Raw genomic sequence first — 22,190 nt, 5'->3', positions numbered from 1 at the left:
AAATTGTTGAGCACTGAAATTTTCTTCCTTCAGTTTAGTTTATTTCGCTTTCCACACAGAAATCTCTCTCCTTGCTTGGGGGCTGCTGAGCCTGTCCTTTGCAGGCCCTGAGCCCCCCAGAGCAAGACTGGAATTCCCACACGCCTGGGGGCAGGTGTGTGCATTCAGAGCACAGAGCCCATCTGGAGCAGGATCGTCCCACAAGTGGCCAAAAGAAGAAACCCAAAGGAATAAAATATGGAGTAACCATCCAGTATGTATGCCAACATGCCAGGGTTATTGGGTTATCCAGTCTGAGGGAAAAACCACAAAGTTTCCTGTGTCTACAGCCTGACCGTGGAGAGAGGAAAACAAACCCAAACAAGCTGCTCCCTCGGGTGGCAGAGAAAGTGCACTGGGGAGCAGGGAGGTGTGGGAATACTCTGCCAGGCTTCCAGTCTGCAGCTCTGGGATTTCTCAAGGGCTGAGCAGCCTCCCATAGGCACTGCACTGGAAAACAGAGCAGCTGCTTGCTCTGCAATCCTCCCCACCCTTCGTGATGCCGCTCGCTCCCACCTGAGCTCTTCTCATCAAGAATGAGGAATTCACATGCATGGAACCCTCTTGCAACAAAGACATTCCAACCTGCAATTGCCTTTGCTTCTCTTCTCTGAGCTTTTTAAGTCCATTATTGCTTTCCTAAGACCTGAACCCTGCACTGCTGGAGCTGCAGCTGTGCTGTGAATTGTGATATTAGCAAACAGCTGGCACAGGAATGAGTTCACAGGGGCCTTTATTACACCCAAAAGTACAAGGTGAAAATCCTCAGCATAAACCTGCACACAGCTATCAAACCACGAGCAAGGCTTTGAGGCCTCAGATGGGATGTGATGGAGCCTGAAGGGTGAGCACCAGGTGGCTGCTCCTGCTGCACCCCTTGCCTGGAGCACCAGACCTTGGTCACCAGCAGGTGAAAGCTTAGGATATTGCCTGCTGCCAGTCACTGCACATCACAGCATCATTTGCACTCAGCTACCAGAAACATACATGTTTTTTGATAAAAAATATTAATCTGTGTTCAAGGATTGCAAATGTCTTCTCTGACTTTCTACTTATATAAACATGGGACTTTTCTCAGTGTTTTTTACCTTTCAAAAATATATTTCACTCTATTTCCTCTCAAGTCAGAATCCCAGCATTTTTCAATTTTTTTTTTTCTCTTCTGTACTACTTATTTTGAGATGAAAAGGGATTACAACAGAAATACTGGAAGTGCCAAATGGCATTACTGGGCAAGGAGTAGAAGCAGCTACAGAGAGAGCACAGGTTAAGACACCTGAAGCCCTGAAAGAGCTTCCCACACCCCAAACAGAAATGGGGAGCTCTCCAGATCCGAAATAAGATACTGAAAGTTAAGACTTGGAAATGAGCTCCTTTCCAGTTGTTGCACATAGAGGACATTTGAATTTCTCTGTTCTCTTCTGCTTCAAAATTATTGCCTGTATTGGATGCTCTGAGGTTCATATCAAGCCTTGAGATCTTTAGAGATGATGAGATGAAGCTTGGTTTTAGCAGAACATTACAAAAGATGAGATCACCTTTACTAACAGTACAATCATATTAAATTTACAAAGTTTAACTCTAATATGACTTTTATTTTGAAGCTTTATTTTGCATTTATTATTTTATTTTTATTATTACTATTTTTTAAAAGTCACAATACTGCATGTTATAAAGAAATCTCTGGAAAAGACCAAATTATCTCTGCTGGAATTTGATAGGACAGTGGAGCACCTACTCTAAGACTGCCAAGTTATGATTCACTGAGCAGAGTCAAGGTTAGACCCAGATGCCAATAAAGATTCATTAAGTATGAAATACAATATCAGCAGTGTCTTTGTAATGACCCAAACGCTAATTTTGGCTCAGAGTACTCAAATTCCCCAGTGAGAGAAAGGGAAAGGGGAACAATTTCACAGCTTTTAACCATAAATGTGCTAATATGTAAAACACTGGAAAATATATTGGGAACGATGCAAAAGTGAGAGTAGGCAAGTGAAATACAACACTGCAAGTTAAAAGTGTTTAGTTACACTTTTCTTTTTTATTCTAAATCAAACAATTATTCCTTTTCCTAGTCATTTTAATTTTGTTATGATTACTCCACATAAAATAAAGTTAAAATTATTTTCATCACCTAATTCATATATGATGTAATACCAGCAGACTAACCTAGCTTACTAACACTAAGGCATTTAGAATAGAGAAAGGAATAGAAGTCATGAATTATTTGTCTATTCTCAACTCTTCATAAGCAGCAAAAGAAAACTACTAGAAAAGGAAGGCTGTATTTTCAAAAGAAGCAGAATTGTACAGGAGGAAATATTGAGTTTAAAATGCTCTTTTTGAAGGAAAAATGGAAACAAAATACATACAACAACAAAATGAAATCTTACCCCAATAAAGAAGTATATTAACCACTTTGTGTTTTTATTAAATGTTATAGGTTCTTTTCATGCCAGTAGGTAATATTTCTTTGTCTCCCAAAAAGCATTATAAGAAACTAATACTGAAATCAGACTGAATGAAATTTCATCCAGGATTTAATCTTATGTTCTTTTACTTTGGTCTGAAATTAAATGTTCAGCCACTGAGGATTGCAGTGCAATTAAGTTCTGGAGTAAAAATCACCACAGCACTTTCCCATTTCACTTCTTAAAGCATTAGTGCTTTGTAACACAAATAAGGGGAAACAAATAACAGACATTTATAATAGATAATGAAGACATTTCTCCTGCAAAACATTTTCTTAAATTCAGTCCCATTAGCAATAAGACAAATGTGCTGCTGCAGTCTGGTCCAAGCCCTCTGTGAGATCAGCTGCTGGTGCTAATAATTTCTGTCTGGACAAAGGTCCACACTGCAATCAGGATGGCTCAGTCAATGTGTTAACTGTGACAGGCTCAATGCAGGGGATTAAGCAGGAACTGAAACTAAATTATTTTTGTCACCACACACGTAGACTGAAAGGAAAAGCAGCCAAATTTACTGTCCAAGATGTTTTCCTTTATCCCAGCAGCAACGATAACACAAAAAAACATTTTGTGTGATATAAAGAAAAAAATCCCACTTCATTGTTTTTATTTTTTTTTAATCTGAATGTATCTTATATATGACATCAAAAGTTTTTCTACATCAGAACTTTAAAATCTTATGGGGTTACAATGAGTGAATGTGTGTGAGTTTATCTTGCCCTGTAAGTGCCTTGGAAGACTTTTACTTCAACAAATTAAAATTAACCAGAAATCAAGGGTACCATTCACATCAGCAGCCACAGGGGCCCCTGCCTTGTAAGATTTGCATGAACAGTGTGGATTTATCTTGTAGGGAGCACAGTAAATGCAGGGCTGTGCCAAAGGAGCATCTGCCCCAGGAGTGGCACTGCACTCTCCTGGAAGAAATGCACAATGCTTGTGCCTTCCTGAACATGGCCAAGTCTCTGCCTTGCTGAACACCACCATCCTCACACCTGAAATGCTGAGCACCCTCCCCAGTCCTGCTCCACAGCTTAAGCAGAACAATGCAAGATCAATCCGTGTCTGACAGGAAGCACCACACTACCCCACAATTCTCACCTCCCCTGCTGCAGAATGAAGCTATTTAAGGCTTCATTCATTCATGCATAATATATGAAAGGTTTCCACATTTGTCTTAGCTCTGCTACCTTAGATGAAACATTTTAGTTGTGCCATTTAGAAAACCTAGAGTTTGTGTTGACTACATCCTACATCCCTTTAACTCAGGGAATCCTCAGCAGGAGCAGCTGGACTTTTACAATTTTGCAATTACAGAAGATGAAGTTTCTCCTTTACCTGCCACATTCTAAAGAGCTACCAACAGTAAAAACACATAGGCCTACAGATTGTCACAATATGTGCCATAAAAAAGTTTTAAGAACATATAATATAAAAGCCATTGTTTTGTACTTCACTTTTTAATCATTTTTAAACTATGCTCTATTTCTCTGCTAGTTCTGTAATAAAACCACATCCTTTCCTGTGCCATCAGCTGACTGTATCATCAGAGATTATGATGACACAACTACATTCTCTCACCTGTTCCACTCATATTCCACATATATAGACTAAGTCTTGCACAACTCAATCTGCAAAGGTCTGAGTTTCTCCTGAACATGGCTTTGGGTTTGCACAAGGCAGCCTGGCCAGTGCCACCTGCATGGTTCAGTTTCTTTGAGCTCAGAAAACAAGGTGATAGATGAGGAGAAGAAAAAGGCATAAGCATGCAGCACTTTTCAAATAAAATATCACTTTTAAAATAAGAATACAGCAGCACCCACAGAACTGTGTTATGAGCTCAGACTATCTGATCTTTCAATTCATCAAATAATTTTTGAAGTTGAATTCTTCAAGCCATGAACAGAACCTCAGCACAGAGAGACACAGGAGAGCTCCCAACCCCTCTGCAGCAGTGATTGCTGGAGTGAAGGACTTGAGAAACAGGACAAAAGCCTTGGTCTGTTTTCTCAGTAAATGATTTCAGCTTATGGCAATCAGTGTTTTATGGGCTTCCTGATTTAAAGGTTGTCCATTAGTATATTAATTAGCCACCTATGGACTCATCTTTTATCAATTTATCCAATTCCTTATTGAACTTCTGTCAAAAATAAAGACCAAGAGGTTGGGGATTTAATTACCAGATCATGAGCGTGGAGTTATCTAAAAGCAAAAGGAAAATAGCTATTCCCATTTCTCTAACAATTCATAGTGACATTTAAATGAAAATTGCTTAACTCACAAATCAAGACAAAATTTCCATTTTTTTATGTCAAAAATATTCCCATTAAGATTATTTCGTTTTCTTAAACCCATCTCAAAAGTAATGTTTTTCAAGTGTAAAAAAGTAAAACCCCATAAATATCCATAGATGCAACACAATTAAGATAAATGCAAAATTAATGACTCAAGAATTACTAATTTACTGGCACATTTACAGAGTGCTAAATTACCATCTCACTACAAGTTATGGGAAATGAGTTATAAAAGTATTATTTTACTGACAAAACCCAGTTTTTACAATATAATGGAAAATTATAAGCCACTCTTTTTTAATAATAGATGTTATTCTAGCCTGCTCAGTGTGTTAAAAAAGGAAAAAATCCCCATGTTCTGCTAGCCCCAAGGGGTTTCAAAACAAGAAAATTCACTGATGAAAGAAACCAAGGTATAAACTAGCAAATAAAGATGTTTATCAGGGTTCTCCCTTAACCTGTGCCAAAGGTTTACCAGCTACAGTGGTCTTAAACAATCACTTATCCTCACATTTAAGAATTAAAGAATTAACCAGAGATGTCCCTGATTTTTTTTCTGATGTATAAGAACCTGCCCTGTAATCCCCTAGGGGAGGCTGCAGTGTGCAGTCCATGTTGTGGTACACCTGGCAATGGGGATGTGAAGCTACAGGAAATCCCCAAATCTCCTTTCCTGCACACAGATTTTGCTGTGCCTTTTGCTGTGCCTTGCTCCTCCAGGTCCAGCTTCTTTTTAAAACAAAGACTCAGGGGTACAGAGCAGCTCTTTCCTTTTTGCTTGTATATACTACTGCTCTTAAATGACCCATTGAAAATACAGGGCACAAGATTTTTCTGTAATGGAATATTTCTGTAGTGCTTTGTGCCACAATGATTGCTGTAATTTAAACTTTACATTAAAAAAACCCCACAGACTAATCAATAAAATTTCAATTTATAGTATTAGTTTGGAACTGTTTATTTCTTACATGAAACACCTCTTTTGTTATGATTTACTCAAAGAATTTGCCCTCCTGGAGTACTTGCACAGCACCAGAAGCAATCATCCAAGATCTGCTGTGCTAGCTTAAATGACAAAGAAATGCATGTAGGCCAAGAATACATGGCTGTGTCTCTATTCATGTGGAGGTAAAGGAAATTAAAAAGTGATCTCTATAATTTATTGTTTGCTCCCTTCACTACAAATAATTTTAAAACATACACCAAAGGTAATGTGGCATAATTACATGGCATTGAAATCAAGATGCTCCTGAAATAAATGACTAAACTTGTTCTTCCACAGCCCCTGCAGCAATGACACAGTGATTAGGATAACTAATCTATATAACTAATAATAACCTTCCTTCCAAATTTAAAACACTACAAAATCAAAGCTCACACTTTTGCTCCCCCCACGCAGGGATTTTTAACTTTGTATCTCCTCAAAACAGAAAAGCAAACTCCAGCCCAGGTGTCAGATTCTGCACCTGCTCTCACCCAAGTCTGCTGCAGTTCTTGCCAGAGCTGGGGGCCTCAGCTGTTCCTGCACAAATCCTAAATCTCCAACAGGAATCTATTAGGATGCTGTTGGCAGTGCACATGAAAGCTTTGCCTAGACATTTTTGTGAAGCCTCACATTCAGAGTCTGTCTTTGGAAGTAATTGAAAATCCATTAACATTTTCATTTTAGGCATAATTTGATCAATTAGTTAAATTGATTAACAGCAAGACTATTATTTTAGTAAGAGTCCTTCCACCCCTCCTATCAGCCCTAAAGCTGGTTGGTCTCCAGTGTCACAGACTGAAATACCACAGAATTTGTGCCCTGTGAGACTCAGGATGAGTCCCTCTATTCAGCAGAATCTCAAATCTATCAACATGTGCCATGTGGGAGCCACCTTGCCTTATTCCCTAGGAAAACAAAATTTTCAGTCTTGTTTCTATTTCACTGACCCTGTAGAGATTAAGGTTACTGATTTGGAGCATTTTGCTCAGACAGCCAGGGTTTGAGTCAGAGCTCAGCTTTCTGCAGCCACCACACACAAGGAGCAGACAGGAGCAGACTCTCACCCTCTGGTACAGCAAAGCACATTTTAGCTCAGCTACACACAAAATACCAGACCTGAAGGGACATCTAAGCAATCAGATCACTTCCCTAAACAGCTGCAGAGTCACCAGAGTTCAAAAAATCATCCAAATGGTTGGTTCAATAGAGTTCTAAGCCATCACCACAAATTCCTTGAGAAAATAAAAAAAGCATTGTCCATCATATGATCCAACTCATTCCTGTCTCCCATCTCTTTCCTGGCCTTACTCTTACAAATATTTTTCATGCCATGCAATGAACAAGATCCTATTTAATCTAAGGGAAAGAAAACCTCTCTTAGCTTTTTTTGGGGGGGGGGTTCTGCACTGGGTAATTCTTTGATCTTAAAATTCTCAGGCTATTCTGCAGAGCTGTGCCACAGCTCAATGGAGTAAAAATAAAGGAGATAGAGGAGAAAAGGAGAGGTGAGCAAGCACCTGTGGAAGCCAGAAGAGAGATTTCTTTTTTAAGAGCCATTGCCAATTTGCAAATATGTCAAAGTACAAGCCAGGACAATGCAGAAGTCTAACATTAGCAAAAAAAACTTGAGCCTTTTTCTTGGTATTCATCAAAAGAAAGATGAGTTTTGAACATTTGAAATCCTAGTTACAGCACAAATCTGTTTTATTGCAGCTGTATTTCAGACAGCTGTTAAAACACAGTTCAAAACAAGACCATTAACTAAATGTTTGGTTATCTCACTCTCAAAATAAGCCCCTGCTTTTCCAAAGGAAAAAAAAAGAAAAAAAGAAAGGAGTTTATCTCATTGTTGGTCTGCTTTTGTCTCCCAAAACAGTTTCACATACCACCAGTAGTGATAATCCTGATGTTCTGATTTAATTCCAGCAGAAATTGTGACCACCTGAAATTCAGTGCTGCTGGGAAGAGTTTCTTTACCCCCACCCCTGTCAGCAGCTCCCTGAAAGGATGAGCTTAAAAAGGACACTCTGAGAGTCCATGAAGTTCCCCAGCCTTAAAGAAACTGTTCAGCTGGGAGGAGCACAGTGGGTTTATTTTATAAACCTATAAAGTATAACTCCATTCAAATTAGAAGCTAAAAGAAACTGTAGTGTCCAGAGAAAATAAGATGAGCCAGAGTAACTTCTGAAGCAGTAGGTGCTAAAAATCCAAAAGATGAGAGAGCAAGGAAATGCACTGACCATTGGTGAGCATGTTTAGAATACAGAATCAGCTGTTAGAGACATGAAAAATCAACTAAACTGGAATTATTTTAGATTAAGCAGGATTCTTCCTAGCTAATTACACTAGAGCCAAGCTGAAGAAAGGTGGGAGTGGAGGGGATAAATGGGGTATTTGCCCTCAGTCACGTGTGTAGGGGGCTCCTCTTGTGCCATGGAGCTCCAGGGCAGGTGAGGCTGGGCCAGCACCCCTGACCCAGCACAGTCCCTGCTGCAAGCCCCATCACAGAGCAGAGGGAAGGGTTAATGCTCCTAAAAAACACTCATGAATTCTCTTTGCACCTCTTTTCACTGAAATGCTTCTGAGCACTTCAGAATGAAGACTCACACAGAGATGATAGTCTCTCTCCTCCTCAAAATATTGATAAATGACCATTCATTAAATGCTTCCAAGAAAGGCATTCACAGGCTCCTCCTCACTGCTGCTCCTGGAGCAGAGGAGTTTCCATTCATGGAATGGAAAAAGGAGGCAGCAGCATGGAAACCTGCCCTGCACAGGCTGAGCAATCTCTAAAGGAAGAGAGATTTTTTATTACCTAAAGCATTAAAGCAAATGAACACATGGTTTCAGAAAACAGGCTAATGTTACATGAACAGCAAGTTATAGTGCATCTTCTCAAGAGAATATTTATAATCAATTAAAAATAGGTATCAATAAACCCTCTAAAATTAATATGCCACTGAACATCTATAATTTCTTTGACACAAAAGTATTTATTTTTATAATTCCAACAAATAGATTCAATGATATGCATTTACAATATGAGATCAGGAGCCTAATTGAAAATTGAGATGACAGTTGTGCAAGTGAAATTAAGTTTTAATTAAAATATTACTATTTGAAGTTTAAATCCCACATTGAGCAGAAAGTTGGACAATATGACTTGGTTAAAATAATTATGTTAATGTAAAGCACTAAAATATGCTAATACCCTAAAACACTGATAAGAAAGAAGGATAAATAAGACTAATTTATCCTACTTCATTCTTCCAAAACTACTCCACTGTTTTTCCTGCTCTCTGAAGCACTATTTTATGTTGATTGCAGAGACTGAATGGTATGTGCTGTCACAGTGAAGTCTAATACAGGAACTAATCCGTGAAGTGGCTGGATTTCCTCACTGTATTTTCACATAAATGCTGCATAGTTGAATGCACTATCTTTAAATACTTTTTCCTTCTTTTCTTGGCACTGGAGGTGAGACCATCATAATTGTCTCCTGCAGCAAATGCTTTGAAGTTTTCTTTACAAGTCTTAATTTTTTTCCTTTTTATGTTATGACTACTTTTTCTTTTTTCTAAATTTCAACTTCAAGAAATTCACTAAATTCCCTAAGACTGACTAGACCATGGATTCTTTTTTTCCTTTAACATAACAACAAGACAGGATTTTAAAGACAGACAAAATCCAAAGATGGTTCAAAAGGCTTTACTTTTTGTAGATATTTATTTCAACTCTACCCAGACATGAAAGCTCTACATTTGCAGAGCTGTAGTAGAATTTTCTCCAGCAGGGATGAGCTGGGAGCAGGAATTCCTGGATATTGCACATCCTGTACACAACTCCCTGGAAATCCTGGCAAACACATATCCCCCAAAACATCTCCCTGAAGTTTTCACTGCTTTTCTTTGCATTCTCTCCCACTGAGCTTTTCCATGTTTCACCTCTTCCCCCCTGCCAGGACCTGTTCTGACAGCTCAACTAACCTGGGTTTTAGGACACAGGAGAGTTAAATATTTCATCAATGCACTTGGGCTCCCTGCTATGATTCAGAGTGGTCTACAGACAGAAGAACTGACTTCCATTAAAGCTGTCTATTCCACATTTATTCCATTACACACAGGTATGAGGTAAACTGATTTTACCTATTTCATTTATTCCTCCTGTTTACCAGCAAATGCACCTGAGGGCAGTCTGAGCTCTCACAGCACAGCCATGGGATGTGAATGAAGGTTAAAGAGAAAAGAAGCCCATCCACACTCCAATAAAAATGGATTCCCCACCCCTCCCTTTCAGAGCTCATAGCAGTATCTGTTTACAAATACAAAAATTTCTTGACAAACTCAAAGAATTAAAAAGAGAAGCAGCAAGGTGGGATTTAGTTGATCTGCACTAGAATAGGTTTGCCAATCTCTCATTTGTTGACTATCCTAAATTCTACACATTTACCAAAAGCAATCTTCAAGTCCAATAGCAATAAAGAAGAAAAAAATTTACTGTGCCTTTAAATATTCTCCAGATCATGGCTATCAAGGTTATGTATTATGCTATTGAATACTCCACTGTCAGGGGATTGCTATCCATCTTTTCATTTTCTAATGTATTCCAATTTTCAAAAAAGTAAAAATAAAGCTCTTCGTGCTTTCAAGAACACAAATTTATTACTGACACATGAAGGAGACCAGTAAAACTATGAGCAAATTTAAATGACACCAAAATTAAATAGCAACAATTACAGTTAAAATACTAAATGTGAATACAAAAATATTGCTGAAAACCTTTAATTTGTTAGCAGTAATTAACACAACTGTAGCCATCTCTCCTTTATTCCTTATGTCTTTATTCTGTCAGTTAAAACTATTTATAGTGATACTGGGTTGATTCACCATAATTTCCTTCCACCCACAACCATCTATAATTTTTTTCCCTCAGTAATTTTATAAACTTAATGTTGAGGTTTTCTTTTTTCATTTCCATCTGCAGATTAAAAAAAAACCTCTATTGCTATATTTAAAATAAAAAAATCAGGGGTCAATACAGCCCCCATTTGGCTGCAGCTGTAAAGAGTTCACATTGATATTCATTTTTTTTTCTAATTCTACAGATGCAAATTAGCTCAAGGAAGGAACTTAGTTTATTCTATCTTTGAAGTAGTGAGCCCAGAAAAGTAATATGTTTTGACATTAAATATCTATTTCTATTCTATTATATAAATATAAAATATGAATGATTATTTGCTTCTCTTCTCAAGAATGCCATTCCCAATCTAGCCTTGATCAAAGTGATAGAAAATCAGAATGAAAATACAGTGCAATAAAATGCACAGTAGGCATTCAAGCCAATGCACATTTAAAACAGTCTCCAAAAAAAAATCATTTCAGAATGCACCTGGAATATTCCTCACTGTTGCCTCAAATAGGAAGGAGCTCGCCATCAAGTTACAGACTAAAAATAAGTTAAATTCCAAGTACACTCAAGGAAAGATTAAAGTATTTGGAGGTGGTTTGTAAATAAAGCTACAATTACTGACCACAGTATTCAGTATTAATTTTTTACTGAGCTTTCCTACACTCTCTGAAATCTTTTGCAGTGCTCTGAATGAAGAAGCACTCCCTAGCAACTTTCACTCTCAGCTTTGAATTACTTGCTGCGATCTTTTGTTCATCAAATCAAGTTCATTTTGCACCCATTAACACATCACTTTAAATAAAAATTCATTTATTGACCAGGACACCAATTCACCAGTATTTGATTGGAAATATCTGAATGCAGTACGTGCTGTTTAATAATTTCTCACATATGTATGTACATGCAGAAAAACCATCGTGAATTGCAGCTGTTGATATGGCACATATAAACCCCAAAATGCACATCTGAAGATCTGCACCCACACAAATACACATGTGCACACTAAAATGTGCACACCACATAGGCATATGAGTAAGCACAAATATCTCAAACACATACATTGCTCAAACTGTGCATAAACTGTACCATCCTAACAGTACCCAAAAAAAAGCTCAAAGACTGGTGTAAAAATCATCAGTGGAAAAAAAATCCATTTCTCTTCATTGCAAACGTTTGTTAAATGTAAATGCTAATATTCTACTCCTTGGAAGAACATTTGTCTGCGTGTGGAATTTCATGATAAAAGGCTTTAGAGTCCCAGGTTTCTCTAGATAAACCCCGCTGGTTTACTGATGCATGAATGCACTGAAATTGAATTACTGTACAACAGCAATTACTTTTCACAGTACAGTTATAATGAGAATCAGCTTCACAATGAACACCAGGTAGCTATAGTAGGAAAAGTTAATAAAAAGAAGCCTCTTATTTGCATTTTCCACTGCAGCAAGTGTAGTTGCCTTAAAGAAAAACCATCCTTAACACTTGATTTGCCATCATAGCAGTGAATCAACAATAATTTTTATAGCACCCCTTTATTTGCCAGAAAATATTAATGAAATCAAAATTTTAGTACTAAGCTAAAGTTATAATAATAGCTTTTCAAACATTCCCTAATAACTTGGTTATCTTTCATTTTGCTCTTATTCTCTTCCCTCTAACCTTCAATTTTTTCCCAGTATGTCAATAAGTAGGAAAAATAAAAGCACCAAATGAACAATTTTAACCTCTCTTTCACTATCAAGTTTGTTGCCATGGTCATTGTTACTTACTGAGCATTATGTCACATAATTCATTCCCATTCAGTTTCAAATTAGTAAAGTCACTGAAGAATCATAAAACCTTCTAAAAATTATATTCAAAAGAAATCACAGGTAACTTTAAGACTGATGAAGCAAACTTCCTATGAGTGAAATCAGTACAAGTCCCAGAAAAGCAGCAATACCTCAAGTGGCAGCAGACTACACAAAGGTCTCAAATGGATTATTTGTGTTTGTCTGTAAAATTAAAACAGCTGCTGAACAGTACAGGAAACATTTCTGTGTCTGTCACCTTATGGGCAGTAAGATTTTTCCCATCTCAAGATTTGTAATATTAAAAGTAAATGGATCCAATTACCTTTGTCACAGATAGAAACAAAACACCAGAGGCACTGAATCAAAACACAGCTCAGGGATTTTAACTTAATTCATGTCACAAATACTTCAGAATAAAACACAAAGCTGCCTGCCTGAAATTCAATCAGGCAGGGCAGCATTAGGAAGGAAATGGTTAACAGGAATATCCTGAACTGATATAAACCCAAGGTAAATAGTGAACACTGGGGGGAAGGAGGGGGGGAAATGTTGCTTGCAAGGTTTTCCATCAGAAAGTAGATGACAAAAGGTTATATAATTGGTTTAGTACTTTCAGTTTTCCATTTATCTTATGTATCTGACAGAACAAAAATAGGACAATCTGTGATAGGATAATTGCATACTGAAGGGTAATTCAAACAGGGAATGAATATGATAAAAATCACACTGAACCAACTAATCACTATGAAAAGCGATGAGACAGAAAGATAAAAATTCATCCAGAATATTAAGGGGGAGAAGGGAGAAGAGTTCACATGTGATTAGTAGCTTCAAAAAAGTTCATATGTTTGAAAGCATCAAGGAGAATCAAAACAAAAAAAAAAAAAAAAACAAAAAAAACCTCCACAAAACCTCATTCTTCTTGGCCTTTTCTACAAATCAAACACTTTATGTGCTATGAATTTTTGAACACTTTCAGAGTGCTTCATCTGCTAACACCTGAAGAAGTATGTTTAGCCCAAAATGCTTCTGGATAAAACATTTTAATGTGTACTTGAAGCAAATTCACTCAGTGGTGTAGGGTAACAATTTGGGCTAATATTAGAACACATTTGCTGAGTCCTTGGACTTGCAGCCTCACAATCATGTCCCTGTTATTTCTAAGGCTGAGGGATATTTTGTATGATATTCTTCATTTCGGACTCCCTCCAACATCACCACCAATATACCTGACATATTGCTCTGAATTGTACATTTCAGTGCTCTTGCACAATTTTCCATCAAAAGCTAATGTCAAAATTCAAGTATTTTAGAGACAAGATGATCCAGTACGAGGATGGAACAGAGCTCTTAAGTGTAGAGGAGTTTTCTAATTCCCATCTCACCTTCCAAGATATGAGGGGAAAATCAGTTGTGATGAACCAAGGATGAAATTTTTGCAAAACCTGTGTTGTACCAAAGGTTTTTGTACTTCTCAAGATGCAAATTACCAAGCACTACTTACTACCAGAACAGAATGGGTCACTCTTTACATCTCCAGCATCAAAAAGGACCAATTTATATAATTAAGCAAAAATTAATAGCTTAATTTGAAAGTACACTAAACAGATCATTTCTTAAAAGAAGTAACCCTGTCCAAACCATGCTTTTAGCTTCCTTTCCAAAGATGGAAACCTTCCAGAAAGGCTGTGGATTTCAGTCACTTTTTCCAGCACTAAAATCCATTCACTCAAGATTACACGCATGGTTTAACTTCGCGGAATTTGGGCTTGTTTTCACTCAGAGCATGGTGGTCTATATTGATCCTGTATTTTTTTTCCCTCCTTAGATAAAAACACCATCTGTATGAAGAGACCAAACCTGTTCTAAACATTTGTTATGAAGCTCTAATTGAGACACAAACTGCTCTTCCCCACCCCACTCCTCCCTGGTGGAATTCTATTCCCTCACCAGCCGAGTGTGCAGCCCGCTGGTCACCTCTCGCTCTGAACAAGTGCTGCTCCAAGAATGCTTTGTTCACATGATGATCTCAGGGGAGCAGTTTTCTCTGCAAAGAAACAGGGAAAAGAGTCCTCCCCCTTCCCCAAGTCAATATTCTTCAGGCTTCTGGAAGCTGTTGCACACATATTAAAGTGTAGTTTTTCCTCTGAAAAACACACTGTAAAAATAGCATTGCGGGGTTCCATGTTTATTGTCTTTCTCTGCTTCCCTGCCAAGTGAGCTCAGTTTTACAAGCTGAAATATGTTTTACTTCACTGCCAGCCCTGAAAATTCAACCTCTTCAACGTAGCCAAATTCCTTCCTCCCTTTTGCACCATAACAAATGATACAAGGCTGAGGGTGGAATCATATCCTCAGTCACACAAAAGGAATCCCTGTCCTCGGGTGATACCTCCAGCTCTGCAGTGGAGACAGGAGCATCTTCAGCTCAATTGAGCAGCTAAGTCTGGCTGAAATGGAGCAGCTGATGGCAAACAGCAGCACCATCATGTCCTGTGAGTTTGCTGACAGGGGTGATGCCACACTCTTCCAGGCAGTCACCTCAATTTCTAAGAATAATGCAAAAGGAAAACTACAGCAGGAAGATTTTTTTTACTCTTTAGACCACACATGTTACAACAAACTCCTATTTGATATAACAAAAAATAAAAATCTGAACTTTTTTCTTGGTTTTATAGTAAGTCTAATTGACACCAAAGCTATTACAAAAGGAGGATCAGAATGGAGATAGAAAAATACAGAAAAAAAAAATCAGAGAGCAGTCTAGTTATTCAGTGATCATTAACAAGTTGCCTGAAGAGTGATGCAGTACTTACCACAATTAAAATGTTTACCATTTGAAGTGTTTGCATCTTTTTCTGAACTAAAGGACAGTTACTGAACTCAGACATTTCCCTCCAATACTATTTGTATAATAATGAGCACTGAAATTAAGTCTGCTTTGGTTGGATATTTTAAAATCTAACATTTCAACCATATGCACTTAGGTTTTACTGCACGCAGTGATGTGTTACAAACTCATATTGGAAATTGGTAGTCCCAATCTCGTTGCACTCTCTTACATTTGTCTATTGATGGTATACATAATTTAAATCTATTCTCTTGAACAGTGATCCTAAAATACTTCTGAATGCTTTAGCATTTCCACTTCAGCACCTTCAATTGCTAGTACAGCCTTCAGAGCAGAGCCTAAACCATATATTTAGTTTTACATCATAGAAGGAAATAGCAGATTGTACTGCTGCTTACCCGTACGGCCTCAGACTTCTTATGAAACATTTCTTCCATATTCTTTGCTAACTTTTTCACAAGCTGAAGGCCATCAATTTCTTCTATTGCAACATCCTTCTCATATTCTTTGTATTTCTGGAAGAAGAAAAGAAAAATAGGGAAAAGTTACTCACAGGGAACCAGCTGAAATTTTGACAACTCATTATTCGTTTTATATTACACTTTTGCTGACATTCCTCATTTATTTGATGTTTATTTGCGTGACAGCAGGCTGCTTTGTGCCAAGATGCTGTCATGGAGAGAGAATAACTGGATTAGAACCAGAAGTCCATTTGAAAAATAATAACAATATTTATCTCATGCACTGTAGGAAAACGATAACTCCCCTTCACAATGTTTAAATTACTCTTTCCCACAACTAAACAAGAGCCAAAAAAAAGTAACGAAAAATCCTTGTATCTCCTCCAAAAATCATGTAAAAACAGTGATATGATTGGCAATCCCTATGCCTTAGCAACCTAGAATCCTCCTCAGCTGAACTTCCTGTAGATACCTATTTCACAAGATTTATACAAAACTTACATTAGGAGTACTCACACTACAAGCTTATCTAGACATGCTTAACTTTTCATGCAAAGAAAAGCCTAAACAGAACACATCAACTTGAGCCTTCATCTAAACACAAGCATCAAAGCATCCTTTAGCCAATATCATGAGCGTTATATTTCACAGTGTTAATAACACTCAGAATGCCTAAGCACTAAAAATATATTGAAAACAAGTTTTATCCTCTATTTTCTGCATATCAATACTCCAAGGAAGCTTCGTAAAAACTAATTATTAAAAAGAATTTCATGCTGAGGACATCCTTCTTCCCCACATTATTGCACTGCAGCCTGTACTCTAAGAACTGTTGGCTTCCACTCTGGCCATGGTTTGCCTCTCTCTAAAACATGCACAGGTTTGTTGAACTGATCCCTGCCCATCACCAAACCCTTCACCTGACCACAAACCTGCACCTCCATGGCACAGGGAGGGAGAGGAAGGCACTCCTGCCTCCTCCCAGTCAGCCCCTGTGCCAAAAATATCTCCCCAGCCTCTCCAGCAGACTTATGGGGCAACCCACAGTGTTTGAGTGAATAAAAGGAAATGGTATCATTAAAAAAAATTATCATTAAAATTTGCCTGCAGAATGATGATTTTTATAGAACTCCAGAGAGACAATGGAGAATAAGGTGACCAAAAACAGTGGTTCAAAGCAGCTGGATGAATATTAAAATGTTCAAAACAGTGAATAAGCCAGTTATGTCCTGGCTGGTGATGCAAGAAAGGACTCCTCTGTTAAGAGAATGCCTGCACATGTTGTACCCATTTCCCCCAACAAAACTAATTTTCAAGATAGACTGACACTTTGTACTTCCTTTAAACTTTACACTTCTCTGTGAAAACTTGTGTGAATGTTTTGATAATGAAACAATATTTAATAAAACATAATTTGCAGACAATTTCAGAACGAAGTTAAAAATACAAAGTTGTCAGTAAATATTTTGGGCAATATTTTATATGTGTAATTTCAGAAATAACTTCATTTTTCCACATTATTGCCTGTCATGAAATCTCTAGTTTGAGACCTTAATAGCAATCTAGCAACCTAAGAAACCTCAAACAAACCCCTTGCATTTCACTCCCTCGAGGCAGGCAGAGAGATTTGGGTTTTCCCCCGTCTTTGATCTGCACTTAGATACCATCAACAGAGTTCTGATTTCAACTCTTGAAGTCCATTTATGTCATTACGCGAGATAAAAGGGATTTTTCTAAAATAGAAAAATGCACTTTTACTTTTTATTCACTGGAGAAAATATAAGAGCACAGTAGACAAGAGAGGCAAATGCTATTGTAACCAACACCATGATAAAATGCAGTAAATGATCAGTAAACTGAAAGCACTGCCAGTTAATTAATGATGTCAATGTCTGTCCACATCCCACAGGATTTGACGCTTTGGGGAATTTTAAACAAATCAAGAACAAATTTGAATCCCTTATTTCCAGCTGCACAGATCATGTTCAACATATCACCTCCTGATAAAAATGTTTCCTTTAGACTTGACCTTTGAGTTTTTAGAAAGTATTCTAAACTGCATCACTTGAAAAGACAGCTTTCAGGTCATCAGATTTATTGATTTGAGCTTTGCCATTGAGTGAAGAAAGCCAGGCAATTATTCACAGTGCTTGCCTGAAAACTGAATGGAACTGTTGAAATCCACAACATTTTCTAGGCACACAGAGCCCTACCACATGGTCTATTAGGCTCTCATGAAAGCACATTAAAAAGCCACGCTTCTCAATATTGAGTAACGGGTACTTGTGAAAACTAAAAATAACTTGCACTCAAAAGAGATGTGAATGATTTCTTAACTCCTCATTTATGATCTTGTAATTATGCCAGTTTATAGTAAATAAATGCATTTTTTCATCATTCAAATGCCAAAGTTCCAACACAAAAGAAGAAATTGGAAGAAACAGAAGATATTATTTCAGATCTATTTGAAAAGACCCCACATCTTGCATGGTGTGCAACTCTGCTCAGTTGCTGGAAACCTTTAACATTTGCAAGAAAACCAGGAGACTTTGGTCTGCAAGACCCTGGGCAACCAAGAGGTTTATGTAATACATATTTTATATTTTGAATTGCACTGCCATAAAAAAATCACTTCTATCATTTTTTCAGCCATCACTGGGAGGTTCCAAAACAGGAGAAGTATGTGGCTGTAAAAAACTTGCAGCTGTTTTTGCTCTCCTGGTGCCTGGGGGGGAGAGGTGCCAGCCTGACCTGGGGGTGTCTGTGCCCGCAGTGCTCACTCTGCAGGATGCTGGGATTTAGATTCCACCCATAAAGAACCTGATTTTATAACAACTATCAATGCAAGAAACCTGAATCACACAGGACAGTGAAAAAACAAAACCAAACTACAATAAAACCACAACAAAGGCTGTCATTAATGTTGCATTCTCCTCCTTTCACTGCAGAGGCTGTCTGACCTCCAGGCCCTCAGCCTTTCCCCATCACTAAATTTTTACATATTAAATTTGGGGTTAAGTTTCAACAAATTAAAATAGCAAAGGCATAGTCTCTCTGAAATGAATTTGAAAAATTTTTTAAATGAAATTATTATATTTTATGTCATCTTGAGAAAGCAGCATGACATTATTTTTCCAGTTAAGCAAAGTGAATAGTGGAGAAAACCGAGCTTTTGGGCCTTTATACTCCAGACTTGCAAACTGCCTTAGTGCACTGCCACTATGAAGCTGCTCATAGAAACAATGCCTTAAACTATCATTTCCCTTCCCTGTAAAAAAATGAAACTGATGACAAAGTTGTTGTTTTGTTTTATTAAAAAAAACCAGCCCTTAAGCTTTTTTTAATCTTCCCTAATTTTACTTCATTAAGAGAAACTGATAATTCTCATCATTTGTAACACAGGCAATAATACATGTGTATTTTTATTAAAAGGAGAAAAAATAGCTCTAACTTTGCTATAAACAATTGACTTGCTTAAAAAAGAGTATGAAATATTAGAGGCATAGTTGGAAACTTCTGATAAACGAATTTCCAATTGTCTAGAAGATGAAGCAGGTACAACTTCTGATTTGCTGCATTATAAAAAAAAATACTTGAAATGCTGATTCTGTTGGCTTGCAAAAATCACCATTTGGTAAGAAATTCTCTAGAGAGACAAGACCATTTATCATTTGAGAAAGCCCACAAAAAATAAATTATTTCTTCAGTATCTGTTTTGCCAGATCATTTCACATAAGCACCGGGGAAAGACAGACAGTATTTCACTGTCAGAACCCTTAATGCTTTTATGTTTTTCACTGGTTTAGGTGTGGGAGTTTTTTCTTGGTAAGTGATCATCTAGAAATAACAAACCAAAAAGCTATCTGCACAAAACTCAGATCAGAAGTGTTTAATGCAATCTAAATATTTGGCACTGAAAGATAACACAAATACACACAGACTAAGAATTGCTAACAAAAAAATTTACCAGAGTCCCCAAAACAAACAAAACCAAGCAAAGTCAAACCACACCAAAACCCATGGAGTTAGAGTGACCAAGGCAGGAAAAGAAATCCACTCCGGAAGCAAGACTCGACTTCAGCTTAAATTTTTTTCTCCTTGTTTTTATTCTAAAGAGAAACATGGTCTTTGTGATCCTATTTGTATCTACTTTTATCAAGTCTAATCAAAATCAAGATATTCACCTTTGTGCTGTAAACAAAAATATTTCAAGTTACTTACATGTGTGCACACCATCCTTAGTCTCAGTCTTTGAAAAGGGCTCTGGTTGCTTTGTACATCTGCAGAACACTACCCATTTATGATGAAAATTCTCCCCCCTCCCTGGGATTTTCAGAGCCAGTAAATACCACTACCATCCTGATTAAAGAAAGGAATTCAACAGGAATCTTGCAATAATACTTTAAAAGTCATCTCTCTGTGTTGCCTGTTTGGAGCTGTAATTTGCCTCTGAGGTGCATTCATAGCTCTATTGCACACGCTTCACAAATGTTGCTGGTTGAGAGATTTTGTCACAGGCATGTTAAAACTATATGTGCATATATACATTTTATGTTTTATAATGAAAAAGCAGAACCAGCATGCAAATGGCAGATCAAATATCCAATCTATCCATTGTTTCCATGAAAAAATTAAATGTGTGTTTACCCCATGCCATTTTCAAAAAACCACTTTCAGATGTGCAAGCCTCAATGTTGCGAATGTAAAGAGAGATTGCAGAAACATACACTTTTGATTAAATCACCAACTTTTGATTTCAATTAATATCTCTGGCCCAGCAGAAAGGCTGTGCTATGCAGAGCTTGAACTGTTTAGAATTGTTTCACTCCCTCTGCCGTGCAGTCCCCTGCAGTGACTCCCTTCAGAGAGGCAGTGCTGGACTGAAGGGCCACAGGAGTTAATAAACTTAACAGAAATATTTTGATTCTATATTTAAGATACCCCAACCATCAGATGTAATCAATGAGCCTGAAAGGCTGCAAAACGCTTGCAGCTGATACAATTTGCGGCTCTTAAAGCAGTTTCTTTAGTTACAGAGCCAAAAGTTATGCCACAGTCCTGACCATATTCTTGACCCCTAAATGCATGAATTTATCACTAAAGTTGACTTTCCTAGCTGAACTAGCCTTGAATTTTTATGTCAAGTTCATTTAAATTGTAGGGATCAGAAGGCTGATAATAAACTATTTTTCTATGCATAAAGAAATTCTTTTTTCTTTCAAAAATCTATTCTTCATTGCAATCTAACATTAAGCCCCTTCATTTTTATTTACTCCTCTTAATGTATAACAATTTTTACATGTATTTTTTTTTTTGCACAACTGTGCACTTTTTTTTTAAATGTCATTTATTCAGGGTGTTTTAAAAGCATCTTTCCCTCTTTGCACTTTATATGGGTTTTGGTTTTGTGGGCTTTTTAAATTATAGAACCCCAAACCTGCCATGTACATGGAGCAAACTCAAAATGTCTCATTCGTTGCTGCCTTACTCCACTAACAGTTCTGCTGAAATTTTAAAAAGCTATGCACAGAGTAGGGACTATAGCAAAATATGGCTCTGGGCTTTTGAATCAAAAAAAATATAAATTACTCTTCATCTGGAAAGTCTATGACAGCATTTTATAGGACAATATCCATATTCAAATTGATGGGACTAAACCAGTGACAGTTCAACCCTTGTGTGGCCTGAGCTCTTGCAGTGCTCTACCATAGAGCACACATCCCTTCTGGATGTGGGAGAGGGTAGAGCAATGCCCAGGAGAAGTTTGAAAATTATCCAGCACAGGCTCTGAATGCCTCATTAGAGCTGAGGGGTCACTAACCATGTATGCACTGCTGGAACAAACCCGACTGCAAGCCAAATGAAAAACCTTCCCCAGCATCCCATGTGCATGTGAGGGGGAGTCTGAGCTTTTGCACTGAGCAGAAGGGTACTCAGATGGCACAGGCACAGCAGAGATATCAAATACAGATGGTGCACTCCTCTGACAGACTCATCTGTGAATCTCTCATTCCTACAAGATTCTGTATTTTCCCCTTATCACACTGACCCCATGGTGGGGTGGTTTCGTCAGAGTGCCACTCTTATGCTGCTATCTGTTTCTCCTGACTCTGAACTGCATTCATTCAGTGGAGCAATTCTAACAAAATAAACAACTAGGGCTTTTTTATTTTGTTGTTGAACAAAATTATTTTAGTTCAGAGCTGGTATTAAGTTTTTTACCCACAGAGTTCCAAAGAATTTATAAAGCATGTAGATTAAAATCTCCATGTAAAAGAGGATATTGGGCTATCCTTAAATTCAGTGATGTGCCCAATGTCACACAACAGTTCAGAACTACAAAGAGAACAAGCTCTCTTGGTTATTCTTCCAATGCCCTGCTCAA

At 37.6% G+C, this 22,190-nt stretch overlaps 1 protein-coding gene across 1 annotated transcript in view; it reads right to left on the bottom strand.

The window, feature by feature from the left end:
• The window catches only part of CACNA2D3 (calcium voltage-gated channel auxiliary subunit alpha2delta 3), a 385,949-nt gene that overhangs the window by 286,052 nt on the left and 77,707 nt on the right, over positions 1-22,190 (bottom strand). Inside the window, exon 3 of the mRNA XM_054640357.2 lies at positions 15,743-15,859. Coding sequence (XP_054496332.2) covers positions 15,743-15,859 — 117 coding nt within the window. The remainder of the gene's footprint in view (positions 1-15,742; positions 15,860-22,190) is intronic.

The sequence above is a fragment of the Agelaius phoeniceus genome, chromosome 11 (assembly GCF_051311805.1).
Source record: "Agelaius phoeniceus isolate bAgePho1 chromosome 11, bAgePho1.hap1, whole genome shotgun sequence".
Classification (NCBI taxonomy): domain Eukaryota; kingdom Metazoa; phylum Chordata; class Aves; order Passeriformes; family Icteridae; genus Agelaius; species Agelaius phoeniceus.
The sequence above is the reverse complement of the archived record's forward strand: the minus strand, read 5'-3'. Positions and strand labels throughout refer to the sequence as shown.